At 43.2% G+C, this 14,789-nt stretch overlaps 2 protein-coding genes across 2 annotated transcripts; one reads left to right on the top strand and one right to left on the bottom strand.

The window, feature by feature from the left end:
- The first annotated feature begins 707 nt into the window (after positions 1-707).
- On the top strand, positions 708-3,896 carry mrps25 (mitochondrial ribosomal protein S25). Its single transcript, XM_056423051.1, has 4 exons — positions 708-934; positions 1,678-1,784; positions 2,034-2,121; positions 3,363-3,896. Exons 1-4 carry the CDS (start codon positions 801-803, stop codon positions 3,553-3,555), a joined length of 522 nt encoding a protein of 173 aa, XP_056279026.1. The 5' UTR covers positions 708-800; the 3' UTR covers positions 3,556-3,896.
- A 1,528-nt stretch (positions 3,897-5,424) lies between these two features.
- LOC130199472 (rabenosyn-5) lies at positions 5,425-10,816 on the bottom strand. Its single transcript, XM_056422990.1, has 12 exons — positions 10,745-10,816; positions 9,899-10,185; positions 9,185-9,319; positions 8,916-9,016; positions 8,770-8,815; positions 8,518-8,679; positions 8,160-8,422; positions 7,977-8,047; positions 7,173-7,259; positions 6,964-7,066; positions 6,779-6,883; positions 5,425-6,692 (listed from the first exon to the last, which is right to left on the bottom strand). Exons 2-12 carry the CDS (start codon positions 10,059-10,061, stop codon positions 5,601-5,603), a joined length of 2,328 nt encoding a protein of 775 aa, XP_056278965.1. The 5' UTR covers positions 10,062-10,185; positions 10,745-10,816; the 3' UTR covers positions 5,425-5,600.
- Positions 10,817-14,789: the final 3,973 nt, after the last annotated feature.

The following is a 14,789-nucleotide window of genomic DNA, read 5'->3' as shown; positions in this document are numbered from 1 at the left end:
TATAAAAGCAACCTCGAGGCAAATATGTGATTTGAGAAATTGGGTTTACGCTAATAGAATTTTATTTAAAAAGTGACTTGGAATTATCCAGATGTTCCCATTACAGAGTAATGTAAATCATACAATTTCATTCTGATTTTGATTTAAATGGAATTAATTTATTCAAGTGTGTATTGTTTATTATTTATGTCTTGTAATTTATCTTTGTATCCTTTTTGGGGTGATTTCTTGATGTAAAAAAATCAGGTACACGGATTTATGTTCAACCTGCCTTGCTGTTTGTAAATGTGCCGTTCAATAAAGAAGAGAAAGAAAACGAGAGAAAAAGCTATTTCAAGCTGTTTAAATAAAATAGAAGTAAAAAGTACAAATTGGCTTTTTAATAACTATATTAATTAATATGATATATTTATAATACTGTTTTGTTTCTCATTTTAATATTTTTATTATAATTCTTCACACTGTTACACTGGTAAATATGATAAAGAAGGGAACAGTTTCTGTTAAGGTACATTTTAGTTTCATTTTGTAATTATTTTTCGTATTTTTAAAAATATTAACAAAATATTTGTATTTATTATAATTATTAATATTATTAATAATATTATTATTTTGTATCAATAATAATACAAGTAAGTATGCCTTGTTTAGTTTATACTTGTCATGACGTCAACAACAAAAAAGAAGAAGAAAAAAACCTCCCAACCTCCGGGTCGCTCATCTGACGTCATCAGAAAGCGCCTCACCCTGTGCTGGACTTCTTTGGCGGAGCTGTGAAATCGGACTCCAAGGACGCAAAGATGCCGATGAAGGGACGGTTCCCCATCAGGAGGACGATGGAGTACCTCCAGAAGGGCGACATCATCTTTAAGAACCGAGTGAAGATCATGACGGTGAACTACAACACGCAGGGAGAGCTCAGCGACGGCGCAAGGTCAGCGCCACATGGTGCCTTCAAGCTCGCGAAACGCGCGATAATGATGATTATTATTACGTGTTAATGCAGATTATTCTATAAGAGTCTCGTTGGTCGCTTAAAGAATGGAGACAATAACACTCGATGCGGTTGCTCCTCGTTTCTTTTCACTGAAGTTATAGAAAAGTGTACCTGTGATAATGTTAATTATTTTATTAATTATTATATGTATTAATGTTAATTTATTTTGATTGATTCTGTATTTATTTTAGCTGGTTATTGAGCTTAGTCCTAGCTGGTGTTTGAAATTTTGTTTTGTTTTGTTTATGATTATTGTTGCAACATGCTGTCCTGATGTCCCCTTTGAATGTAATCACAATGATAACCTGGTTTGTATAATTGTGTATACTTTTTTAAATATATATATATCATTTTAAGATATGTGTTTTTATATATATATTTGTATATATAATTTTTTTAATATAACATTTGTTTGTATATTTTTTTATATAAGTTTTTACAATATATTATTTATATATATATATATTTCAAATATATATTTAATATATATATATTTCAGATATGTTATTTATATTTATTTAAAATATATATTATAGACAATTCTGTTATTGACCAAACTTTTATTGTTTATTTTATTGTTTGTTTTTCTTTTTAAATTTAGTACTTCAAGAAATATGTTAAAATAATTTAGACCTCCCGTCGTGTGCCGCTCTTAAACTTGTTCTTTTATTTTTTTGCAGGAAATTCGTGTTCTTCAATATTCCTCAGATTCAGTACAAAAACCAGTGGCTCCAAATAATGATGTTCAAAAATATGACACCGTCCCCGTTCCTGAAGTTCTACCTGGGTGAGTTTATTCTCCTGGTTCGATTCACACGGGAGACGTTTTCTGTCGGGTCTTTGGGCCAGAAACGTTCATTTGAACCCCAAACCGGATATGTTCTGAAAGAAGGATTTAAAGCTAAAAAGAACATTTCTGTCAGAAAACCATGGAGGCAAAACTTCTCCCGTCTGCTCTGTTGACCTGCATTAAAGTGACATCATTATTATGGGTGGTATCACACCTGGGCTGATATGCTCTCTCCTTCCTTTGCAGATAATGGGGAGCAGGTTCTGATGGACGCGGAGGGGAAGGACCACAAACAAATTTCACAACACGTGAAGATGATTTTGGGCAAATCGGAGTAAGATATTCTAAAATATACAAAGTTGTTGAGACGTCCAGGCTAAATGTGGGACGTGTCTCCTGGTTTAGTTACTTTTGCCAAATCTGCCGTTCCACCACGTCCCAAAAGTAATCTGTTGGATTACGATGTGGAGGCCATTTGAGTAAAGTGACTTTTTATATATAAATATAATATATATTTGCATATAATTTATAAATAGATGTGCAATATATATATCTAAAAAATATATAATTTATATAAATATGTAATATATATATTGTGTATATACTGTATATATAATAAATAATATACAGGACTGTCTCAGAAAATTAGAATATTGTGATAAAGTTCTTTATTTTCTGTAATGCAATTAAAAAAACAAAAATGTCATGCATTCTGGATTCATTACAAATCAACTGAAATATTGCAAGCCTTTTATTCTTTAATATTGCTGATTATGGCTTACAGCTTAAGAAAACTCAAATATCCTATCTCTAAATATTAGAATATCATGAAAAAGTATACTAGTAGGGTATTAAACAAATCACTTGAATTGTCTAATTAACTCGAAACACCTGCAAGGGTTTCCTGAGCCTTGACAAACACTCAGCTGTTATAAATCTTTTTTAACTTGGTCTGAGGAAATATTAAAATTTTATGATAGGATTTTAGAGTTTTCTTAAGCTGTAAGCCATAATCAGCAATATTAAAAGAATAAAAGGCTTGCAATATTTCAGTTGATTTGTAATGAATCCAGAATGCATGACATTTTTGTTTTTTTAATTGCATTACAGAAAATAAAGAACTTTATCACAATATTCTAATTTTCTGAGACAGTCCTGTATATGATAATATATATATAAAATATTAATAGATGTATTAATATATATTAAATATTGATTAAGAAATATAAAGTATGAATGTTAATATATATATATTTAGTAATTAAATTAATTTCTGATGGACGTTATAAGGTCACTACAAAAACAGATGGTACCTCAAAGTAAACTAATGAATGTTATTACAGTAAAATATAGGGTTGGTAATCTTGCAATAGTACGAGACAGTTTTCAATATTATTACAGCTTTCTTTTCTCCAATGAAAGTCGATGGCAACACAAGCTCCCACAGGCTTCCCCCGAAGCCACTCCCCCAAATCATCTAAATGAATGTAAACACAGAACACGCCTCCATGTTATGCCTCTACTGTTATTTACACTTGTGATTTTTCCAACTGACATTTAAAATGCTTTCTGCAGAGAAGTGTTGCAAGCCGAGGCTCGGACCAAGATGCAGGCCTCCAACCCCGCCAACTTCGGGCCCAAGAAGTACTGCCTGAGGGAGTGCATCTGCGAGGTGGCGGGCCAGGTGCCGTGTCCCAGCACCACGCCGCTGCCCAAGGAGATGACGGGGAAATACCGAACCAAGATGGCGGCGGCGGAGGCGGAGTGAGACGCCGAGGAGGAGGAGGAGCGCCGAGTACCGAGTACTCTCCATTCACCGGGCCATGTCGGAGGCTCCGTGGCGTTTAAAAAATGTTGTACAATTGCACTAAAAGGACGACGGCATTGCAAAAGAAAAAAGTAGCTGTAGCTACGTGTGACTAACGGCCTCCCGCTGTGCGTCGAGAGAACGCCGCCATCGGACCTCCGAGCAACGCCACACACACACACACACACACTCTCTGTAATGTCACATTGAGCAGAATGTCAACGCCGCAATGTAAACACACAAATAAAAAAAACGGATTTGCTTCGCGTGAGCATAACCACAAAAAGAGAGCGAGAACTGTTTTACAGAGACACGTTTTTATTTCATTTTATTTTTCAGCTGCTGAGATGAAGTTTGTGCATCAAAAATGTTTTAGCAAATTACCTAAAATTCCACCGCTAGTCCGCGTGAAGAAGCTTCTCGCCCCTCAGGTGTCCGTGCGACACAAAACACTGTCTGAGCTCTCAGGACGTTCCTCACAGATAATACTTGCTGGCAGTAACGTGGCGAGGCTTTAATCTGACCAACGGAAACCTGTTTTTAAAAAGCTGCGTTGAGCTAACGAGGATCGGGTTGATCTTTAGAAAAAGGGGGCGTGGCCACTGGGACCGTAGTGCCTTATTTGAACGTTCGTGTTGACGCCTTCACGGTGGACGAGCGAATCCTCGTCGGAAAACCGCGACATTAATCGACGTGCTTTTAGTTCTCGGCTCAGTCGGCTCCTTTTGTTCAATGCTGTAAAAAAATAAAATATAAGGTTTATATAAATAAAAATAAATGCCAACGAGACGCACAAAATAAAAGATGACGACTGAATCTGCTCGAGTACGTTGAGGAGGCGTTAACGTTTAAATCGAGTTTTACAGAAATGAACTAACATTTATTAAGAGTACGATTTAAGGATTAAAATAACGTCATCGGAGTCATGAGTGAAAGTCACATCACGGGGATTCTGTCTTTAATTTCCCGCGTCAATCTGATTGAATAATTTAAGCCTGCGATGAAGTTCCGATAAACAACGACTTGCAGAATGATCGCGGGTCGTGAACGGCTCCATGGATGCGTGTCCAATCTAAACGATCCGATGATTGTTCAAAAAGCTTTTCGTGTCTCCGGAAAAGGAGCCGCTTGAAATAATTTCCTCGCGTGACGTCACACGAGTCAACGACAACGTACCGAGAAGGCGTGAGGCGACGCTGCCGGAGCGACGCGTCGAGCATCTCTGGTTTTTTTACGGGCGTTAATATAAGAGAGCAACGCTCTGAACAGAATTTGGCACAAAAAACCCCACATGTATCTCTTTTTTCGTGGCTCCCATTTCTTCACTTTTGGCCACAATTGAAAAAATGTTGGGACTTCGTCCGACGGTGAAGCGACGGAGATCCGAACCGGACTCGAGCAAACCAACGGACTCATCCCGTTAAAAAAGTTTTAAAAAAAAGAATAGTTAGAATGCCGTTCTTCAGTCTTCCTGTTTGTGGGTCGACATGCATGCTTTAGGCAGGCTGGGTAAGGGGTGAGGGGGTCCTGCAACCGGCAATCGGGTCGTTCTTCTCCCCCATTAGCTAGCTGCAAGTGTCATTGAGGGCACTGACTGAACCCCCCTTTCCCCCCCGCTTCACGCAGCTGCCCACTGCTAATTAATAAGGGTTAAATGTTAAAAGAGAGAGAACTAATTTGGGAATAAATAAAATAAATAAAAAAAAAAAAAAAACCGAACCACCGGACTTTAGTGCTTCAGAACTGTGCATGCTGGAATGGACTCCGGCCCTCAGAGCGACGCTGTGCGGGGCGAGCGGGTTAGAAATCAAGGGATTCACTCCAGACCGCTGAGCTTTAGTACACGTTTAATTTCGGGACTCACCAAATCTTTTTTGTTAGTGGCGCAGCCGACCTCGCCCAGTCAAACCGGTGGGCTCATCGGTCGCGTGGAGCGAGTTCGCCTGGCGGGACTCGGTAAGCGGCAGGTAATAGGAGCGGGTGGGGGAGGGGTTTAGTGGGCGGGGTCAGTGCGTCTTCTTCTTCTGCTCTCGCAGCGCGTGCTGGAGCTCTCGGAGGTTCGCCGACAGCAGCTCCACCTCGTCGAGGCGGCCGCTGAGCTTGGCGTCGAAGACGTAGGCCCTGATGTTGCCGATCTGCTGCAGCAGCAGCTCCTCCTCGATCACGTCCACGTCGGGCGGCTCCTCCTCCTCCTCCTCCTCCTCCTCCGCCGCGTCGTCGTCCCCGCCGTCGAAGGGGTTGGTCGAGACTCCCGCGGAGCTCCCGCGGGCTTCCAGGAACGGGTTACCCGCGTCGGCGGCGCCGTCCGCAAACGGGTTTCCGGACGCCTCGGCCCGCTCGTCCTCTTCGTCGAAGGGGTTGTACGCTTTCCTCTCGCCGGCGCCCTCTTCGTGCTCCCTCTTCATGTCCTCGAAGAAGGGATTGGACGGGTCCTCCTCGGTGGGGGTGGCGCCCTCTTCGTCGAATGGGTTGAGGGAGGCGCGGTTCTGTCCCTCGCCACCGGGGGGAGTCACGTGGCCCCCTAAGCGCCGCAACCTGGGAGGCGACTCCTCCCGGCCGGCGAGAGCCGGGAGCGACGCCCCGGCGGAGGACGGACTCCTCTCGGCTTTCGGAGTCAGGTCCCCGCCGTCGGCGTCCTCCTCGTCGCCGGAGCCGCCCAGAGGCCTCACCCAGGCAATGGGCGGCTGAGCGGCGCCCCTCCCCCTCTCCCTCCCCTCCCTCCCCTCCCTCTCTCGGGCCTCCAGGCGGTCGAGCTCCCCCCGCTGCAGGCTCTCCTCCGCGGCCAGCCTCTGGGAGAGCGCGATGGCCAGGCCGGTCTGCTGCTGGTCGAACTCGTCCTGCAGCTGGCGCAGGTTCTCCTCCAGCATGGCCACCTCGTCCATCCTCCTGGCCGCCCGCGCCTGACGGAGAAACGAGCGGATGTTTTCGATCTGCTGCAGCAGCGGGTCGTCCAGCTCGCTGCGCGCGTGGACGCCGTCCGCCGACGGCAACCACCCGCCGGCTTTGGTCGCGCGCGGCGGCGGCTCTCCGTCGGCGCCGGGAGCAGCCGGCCGGTTTCTCCCGGCCTCCTGCCTCTTCTTCAGCGACTCCTGGGAAACCTGTCGACACGCGACCACAGACAAACGTTTAGAGGCGAGCGGCGAGCGCCGGCGGAGGAGAAGAAGCCGCGCCGCCGCCGCCTCACCAGCCTCTCCTGTTGGAGTCTCTTCTCCTGGTCCTGTCTCCTCTTCTCCTTCAGCTTTTCGTATTTATCCTTCGTGGGCAAAGACATGAGACCTAACAGTTTCTCCTGAAACAAGGAGGACACGGAGGATGAGGGAACTGAAGAGGATGACAATGGAGAGGCGCATGTGGCGGTTTAAGCTTCACCTGGATGAACAGCGTGGCGGTGTAGCGGATCATCTTCTGCAGCTGGACGGCCTTGGGATGCGGCGGAGGATCGTCTTTGGCTCTCAGCGTTAAAATCTTCTTACTGAGAAGAAAACGCAGAACTCCATTTGAGATTTAAAATCTCTCCACATTCGACAAGACTTCTGCTCCGTCACGACATTTCTTGTCGTTTCAGGGCCGCCGTCTACCTCAGGGCGTCGATCAGCTCGTAGTATTTCATCACCTCCAGCCTCAGGCCGCCGGCGGTGTCCAGGTTGTACGTGGTTTCTCCGGCACTGTGAGATCAATGCGATGAGAAATCCATCAGAAAAAGCTTCCTAAAGAACTGTATGAAGACTGAAAGGAAATTGAGAGCCATACAAGGGAGGGGGGGGATGGGGGAAAAGTTTGTTTCATATTTTTGTTTTGTATTGTCTTGTTTTGTTACCTTTGCATTGAAAATGCGGAAGGTTATGTTTTGATCGCCGTGTATTTATTTATTTGTATGTGTGTTACTCGCATAACTCAAAAAGTATTGAACCGAATCGCATGAAATTTGGTGGGATGATTGGTTATTATCCGGGGACCATTTGATTAGATTTTTGGATCGATCGGGTCAAAGGTCAAGGTCATGAAAAGGTCCAAATCTTATTTTTACCATAGCGCGGTCAATTTCTATCCAATTGGCATGCAACTAATGCCAAAATGTTCATAATTCAATGCCCAATCTTGTGATATGCGAAGGTATGCGCTCTACCGAGTGCCCGTTCTAGTTTTCTCCTTGTTTTCATCTTAAAATGTTAAAAAAACATCATCCTTGTGGTGTTTTTATCAGGTTATACATTTGTGTATTTTCTTTTTGTAAAATAAGACTTTCAGAATAACAAACTGTAAATGCTTGCTATTTCACCATAAATATCCTGTAAAAATCTTTTTGTTAATAAAAAAATATATATATATAAAAAAGAATGCTTCCTAAAGAACCGCTTTTTATAAAAAAAATGAGAACTTACTTCAACGAATCGGCCATCCTGATGTATTCCGGAGCCTTTTCATCCACCTTCCCCATGCACATCCTCAGCCGCTGGGCAGGAGCAACAAGTTTAGAGCGAAAGGGGGGGGGGGGGGGTTTAATAAAACACAATCGACTGTAAAGCGACTCGAGTCTCGACCGTGAGATGGTTCGCCGTGCTGACCTCGTAAAGCTTCACCACGTCCGGCGTGTGGTCCTTCTCCTCCAGCTTCTGCTGCCTCTTCAGCAGCGTGTCCATGCAGTGGCGGCAGCAGCGGATCTTCTCGTCGTCCTTCTCCTCCAGCATCGACGTGACGCTGCTCAGGCTGCTGATGCTGCCTCTCCTGGAGCCCCTCCCCCCCCCGCCGCCTCCAGCTGGGGGGCACTGCGACTGGACCGGGCTTCCGGGGATACACAGGGCCTCCAGCGTCCCGTTAATCAGCTTTTCTGCGAGGCGGAGAATCGGACCGTTGGGGGGGTTGAGACACGGGCGGCAAAAACTCGATATGCAAATAGTTGTTGTTGTTGTTGTTGATACGTACGAGCCAGAGGTAAGGGGACAAAGTCCATGCACTTCCTGCACATGATGGACCCGCAGAGGCGACAGTGGTGCCGCCTGTTCCGGAGGTTGAACTTGTTCCCGCAGTCGGGACAGAACGGGACGTCCGAGTCGTTCACCCACGACACCACCGACTTCTCGACGGCTGCGAAAAGAGGAGGATGGACGAAAAAACGCCGAGTCGTTCATTCACAGGGAACGGCGGGCGGACGGAGTCGCGAGGGGAAACACGAACCTCGGATTTTGGCGGCGTCGGAGTTGATTCTGTCGAACGACGTCAGCTGAAAAGAAGAAGAAAAGAAGACACATTTTAATGGCGAGTTGGCGGATCTCCCGAGTTTAATTTCACTAACGGCAGGAAGAGATTTTGTGAAAGCGAACCTTTCCCAGTCTAATGATGAGCTTGTTGACCTCGATGACGTAGTGATCGATCCGAGCGGCACGGTGTTTCTTGAAGATGTCCAGGTGGCTCCTGGTTGCTCCTACGGAAAAGCAAAAGAGGAACAAGAGGAAGCCGTCAGAGTTCACGCTCGACCGGAGCTCGGAGTTAATTCCATCGACGCTAAACCGGCAACTGAAAAAAAAATAATAAAAGGTGTGGCGGTTTATTTTTCCTGCAGACTTTTAAAAGAGCATCGTCACAGTCTCACCCAGTTCCTGGGGCTCCCACATGTAGGGGTCCACCCCCCCATAGTAAAAGGACTCGTAGCTGCTCGTGTCCAGGCGGTCGTCTCCGTCTCTTTTCAGCAGCTTGTCTTTCGCTTTCTTTGCCTTCTGAACCAAAACTGTGGAAAAAGGAAACAAAGACCATCAGGGCCACCTCCAAAGTCCACGTCCTGCACATCGACTTTCCTTCCCTGCGGCGGAAACTATTCATCCAGTCCAACGCTGCAGTGCCATTATATCAAACTGCACTTTAAAAGAAGGCCACACAGTTTTTTCTTGGAAAAATCTGATCCGGTTCTTTATCACACCCAAAATATCAAATAACTATTCTAAAACAAGAAAGTCATGTTGGAGGAACTGTGGGTCATCTGATGCTAACCATGCACATATATTCTGGAATTGTCACAAAATAACATAACAGAGTTTTGGGGAATGGTCCATAGGATAACACGAGATTCTGGGATACGAATTTCCTATGAAACATGAGCTGATGTATCTGAATATTTACTCAGAGAATATTGTTCTTATTCTTTTCCGCCTTTTTTTATTTGATTTTTTATTCTGGTTGTCGATGTTGTTGATGACTTGTTGTATTTGTGTTCTTATTGTTGAATAAAAAGAAAATTGTAAAAAAAAGAAAGAAGGCCGCGCTCGTTTGTAGGCGATCACATGAAGTTATTTTGATTCTCAACACTCACTTTTGAGTTGCCCCCTCACGTGCCGGTCGTCCCCGGAGTGCTCCTCCTCGTAGTGGTCCTGGAGCTGGTAGAACGACTGAAGGTCCTTCAGGCACAGCGGGCACAGGAAGCCCTCCTTCACTTCCCCGGCGCCCTCGAAGGGGGGGGGATAACTGGAGGCCATGGCGGCGGCGGCGGGATGAGTTCGGCGAGGAGGAGAGACGCAAAGTGGGAGATTGTCGACGTGGTGCACATGTCACGGGGCGAGCGACCCCCCCAACGACGGCTCCATCGCACCGGAGACGCTCCTGGGACGCCGGAGGAGCAGAATGAGGAGACACTTTTAAATGTATACGAGAAACACAGATTTAAAAGCATAACGTATCCTCCTCCACCCGTATGCAATCATCAATAATGTGACTTTTAGGAGATTGACGTATAGAAGGAATAAGTGACCATGACAATAAATTCAACAGGATTGTGAAACATAGCTGTATTATGTCTTACTTCTTGTATAACACCTGCACATATTGAAGCTAATGATTGGTCAATGTTGCTCTTAAAGGGTTCAAACGTTCACCAAATCTAGACTGCGTGATCTTAAAGTCGAGCTAACATGTTAATGTTTATTTTTATAACGATGCCAGAGACTTAACATGTGAAATGATGTTAAATATGTGATATTTGTGAATTAACCATCGAGCGGAAGTTGTGCTGTTGGATATGTGACGTTAGCAGCGCGATGCTAACAGCCGCTCTCGTTCCTCCCTCGTCGTGTTGTTAAAAAACGAAACACGGAGGAGCGAAAAACTTCAAACTTCTCAAACAAATACTCGCGGAATATGCAACACTAGTTGCTGTACTTACGAAATGAATCCGACAATAGCTGTGTGGTTGACAGTTCGGCTCCTTTGACAGCTCGACAACACCAGCCCTGCCTGGTCACGTGATTAGCATTCGGCCGGTACGGGAAGCGACGAGGGACAAACCACACGAAACGCGCACTGACTGGACCCGCCTTGTTTTCAACAAAATATTGTTTTTTTATTTCTTTCTTTTGCTCAAACATAATATTTTAGCATGACGGCCATCTTCTGCTTCGGGATACAGAGCAGATGTTAAATGATTTTAGGTATTATTAAAGCCTCCCTCCATGCCTTTGTTGGCTTATATATATTCAAAAGACGTCAACATTATGTGATACATTTCATCTTTTCCCTGGAGATGTCAGCTAGTATTCTGATGACAAAAAAAAATGTCTAAACTAAATCGAGGAATTACTGGATGATAAAAATGATTCAAGGATCGTTTATTGTCATTATGCACAACAACATTCGGCTGTAGCTCTCATCTAAAGGCATGAAAAACAAAACCAGGAGTGCATTCCTGCAGTTCAGTGAATTTGCATCATAATCAATGTAAACAGCAGCATTGAAAACAACTCTCTGGGCGGACAACATGGCCGACATCTTGCCAAATTACATGTCCATCAACTCGGCCTGTGTTTGAGCACCACTCGGATGTCGGAGCCGTGGCCTCCTCCTGTCCATCCTGCTCTCTCTCTCTCTGTTGATTGCCACGCTCCCTCCTTCTTCAGTCAGATATCCTAAACTATGTTGCTATGAAATACTTTCACCATAATATTTTGTCTCGAGCCGACTTTCTACTTCTGCTTCCGATTCCTATTCTTTTCGGTTCCCGCCCATCCTCTTCATCGCACCCCGCACTTCTGCTATTATCTTCCCAATTTCACCGTCTACGTCTCCATGCTTTGACTTGTCGTTCTTCCCTCTCCTGTGTGGTCTCTCTTGTACGCAGCTAAATGATCACATAGCAACTCTCTTTCCTCTAGAGACATTCTCCCACTTCTACATTTACGTCAACGTGTCCCCAACTCTGCGATCTCACAACTTAACCTGCCAGCAACTTGTCCAACCATCCATTTATAGGGCCTATTAGAATAATCGATAATGTCCACAACATATTCCTGATCACAGCGTCGGAAAAGACGAGAGCAAAGGGCGAAACTTCCCCTAAGAAATATATTGTTGCCCTGGTATCAATAGGAGAGGGGAAAAAATGCTCCCATAATTACCTCTAAAAATTATGATAGTTTAATAGCATTTTGTTTTTCTTTGTTGTGTGTGTCCTATCTGTATTGCCTGTACTACACACACAAAATCAATAAATATCATTTTGAATTGTAAAAAAACTAATAAATAAGTTATAATTGCTAATAGTTGTTACAAAAAAAATTTATAACAATAAATAACCACAAAGAAATAGGAATACAATTGAATATGATTGTCGGATTTATGTTTTCTGTTTGTTTTTTGTTTGAAAAATCTAAGAGAACACTTTCAAAATGTAGAATAATGCCTAACTGACAGTCTTATTATTGCAACTTTAATGACAATTGCTCATGTACTGTCAGCCTAAATATGTATATTTATTATTTTAGAACAAAGGTTAAATGTTATTACACAAGTTTAAAAAGTGCCCCTGGATTGCAGTCAGTGGGGCAAAAATGTCCTCACCTGTCTGACCACCAGCATTTCCCAGTGCTCTATAAGTCTTCTGAACCACATGTTTCTTGATTTTTGTCTGCAGATTGTCTCCCAAGTCAGCCCAAGGTGGTTGAACCGCTACTTTTAATAATAATTAAACAATTACTCTTGCATTAAAGGTAACTTATATTTTCTGTTATTACATTATCATTAATTAGCTCACTGCACCTTCCCATTTGGCCTCACGAGTAGGAGCTCTCTTTTCCCTCCACGAGTGAGCTCTCTTTTCCCTCCACTTTCTTCTTCTGCGCTTACATTTCCCGTTGCAGTACCGCTCCTCACCTGCAGGCGGCGCGGTACTTCTTCTCGCCCAGATTCGTGACTCCCTTCGCAACGTTTTCTAAAAAAATAAAGAGAGATAATCTCTTCCATGTCTAATGTTCTGAGGTATTATTCATATTTTCTCCTCGGCTATATTATCACTTCCCTCAGTCTCTTATTTCACTCAGAAACCCCGGAAGTAGTTCCCTCAGCTGTTGCCGTTGCCGTGACGACACGAGTACATTATTGGGTTTCCTGTCTGCTGTTTAGGCCAATGAGTGAACTTAAAACAAAAAGTCAGCCTCTTGGAAAGCAGCCTTACCGAGGTGTCATTGCAGGGCAACACAAGCTCACACAGGTGTAATTAATAACATGAATTAGGGCCGCGTTCCGTGTCGGTGGGCCAGAGCCCTGCCGGCTCACTGTGCACATTTCATTACTGGCACGTTTGTTCAGGATCACGTGACCTGAGATGATTCTCCATTATGACTGACTCTGGAGTTTATACTTTTTTTTTTAACTTCATATTTTAGCCCACAGCTCAGTTTCTGGGGCTCTTTGGTACAAAACACACTTAACCAATGCCTATACTATTTTACCCTTTTTGACCACAGCAATTAAAACCTCCAGAAAATGATTAGAATTAATATTGTTTCTCAAGTTTAAGTGTCAGGTACTTTATTATTGTTTGTTGACTACCTAACTAGCCCTTTAAATAAATAAAAAAGTTGATATTTCTTCTATGTTTTACACAGTGAAAAACAGCCTATAGGTCAATTTGACCCCAAAGAACACCGATGCGTACAAGTTGTGTTCAGGACAGTGAAAACATATCATCGTGTGAATTTTATGTTTTCCCAGTTGTCCCCAATAAATTAGGAAAAGTGATGAAATATTTAAAAAAATTAATCATTTTTTTAGAGACGTCAAACATTGAATGGGGTCAAATTGACCCCAAAGGTAACAGGAGGGTTAAGATGCCACGAGGTCAACGGGGGCCCAACGCTGATGTATGGCCCCGAGGCCAAAGTATGATTGCGTTGACGGTCTCGGCCGTTCTCCATCCTGGGGGTCGGGAACATGAACGATACAATGATTGAATGAAGCTTTAATTTATTCTACATGTAGAATGATGTTTAATAGAAATCGTGTTCTCTGACGTTTGCTTGTATAACATCCTGGGATAAATCTCTTAACCCTTGTGTTGCCTTAGGGTCATTTTGACCCGAATCAATATTACACCCTCCCCCCGCTTTAGGATTAATTTGACCACATTCAATGTTTAATGTCGGTGTTCTTTCGGTAGTCAACAAACAAACATAAAGTACCTCACACTTAAACTTGGAAAACAATATTAATTCTAATAATTTTCTGGAGGTTTTAATTGCTGGCGTCAAATTGAACCCAAAGGGTAAAATATGTTAGTAAATATAAAGGTAACAGGAGGGTGAAACATTGAATCGGGTCAAAATGACCCAAAGGCGGGGGGAGGGTGTAATATTGATTCGGGTCAAAATGACCCTAAGGCAACACAAGGGTTAAATAAATGGCACAACTGTGAAGAGCAGTCACAATAATAATCAAATAATCGCAAAATGTATATGGACCCAACCTTAATCATGTTTGTGTGGTCAGATTATCGTCTGCAGCTCCGATGTGGGAACATTGTTGGGTTTGGGATTGTTTTTGATGTTATATAACTTAAACTTTGATATACTAACCATTGATAAACTAATATTGTCTGTTAGGATTATGAATATGCAATTTGGTTGTTTGGTTTTCTTGGTTTACATTTTATTTATTTCTGATATTTTAATATTTTTGTTTCACATTACAATCTATAATGTCTAAATATTCTTAATAATTATGATTCCTTGAAAGGATGTTCTAGTTGTTCTATTATCAGCATTATTATCAGAGGCATAAAATGGTCTTAAAATGACAATATTTCTGGGACGATTGTCCCAGAAATGTGTGTGAGTGTGTGTGTGTGTGTGTGTGTGTGTATGACTGTCACATAAAGGTGTGTCTTCTTCTTTAACGACACTTTCTACCGCTTGACCAACAAACACAATATATATATA

The sequence above is a fragment of the Pseudoliparis swirei genome, chromosome 9 (assembly GCF_029220125.1).
Source record: "Pseudoliparis swirei isolate HS2019 ecotype Mariana Trench chromosome 9, NWPU_hadal_v1, whole genome shotgun sequence".
In the NCBI taxonomy this organism is placed as follows: domain Eukaryota; kingdom Metazoa; phylum Chordata; class Actinopteri; order Perciformes; family Liparidae; genus Pseudoliparis; species Pseudoliparis swirei.
The sequence above is the reverse complement of the archived record's forward strand: the minus strand, read 5'-3'. Positions and strand labels throughout refer to the sequence as shown.

Excerpts from the sequence above, each read along its gene's own strand:
- mrps25 (XM_056423051.1), top strand. The coding sequence starts at position 801 with ATGCCGATGAAGGGACGGTTCCCCATCAGGAGGACGATGGAGTACCTC. Across the intron at positions 1,785-2,033 it reads GTTCCTGAAGTTCTACCTGG|ATAATGGGGAGCAGGTTCTG; the intron begins GTGAGTTTATTC and ends CTTCCTTTGCAG. Across the intron at positions 2,122-3,362 it reads ATGATTTTGGGCAAATCGGA|AGAAGTGTTGCAAGCCGAGG; the intron begins GTAAGATATTCT and ends TGCTTTCTGCAG.
- LOC130199472 (XM_056422990.1), bottom strand. The coding sequence starts at position 10,061 with ATGGCCTCCAGTTATCCCCCCCCCTTCGAGGGCGCCGGGGAAGTGAAG. Across the intron at positions 8,816-8,915 it reads TCATCATTAGACTGGGAAAG|CTGACGTCGTTCGACAGAAT; the intron begins GTTCGCTTTCAC and ends TCTTCTTTTCAG. Across the intron at positions 8,048-8,159 it reads ACGTGGTGAAGCTTTACGAG|CGGCTGAGGATGTGCATGGG; the intron begins GTCAGCACGGCG and ends GCTCCTGCCCAG.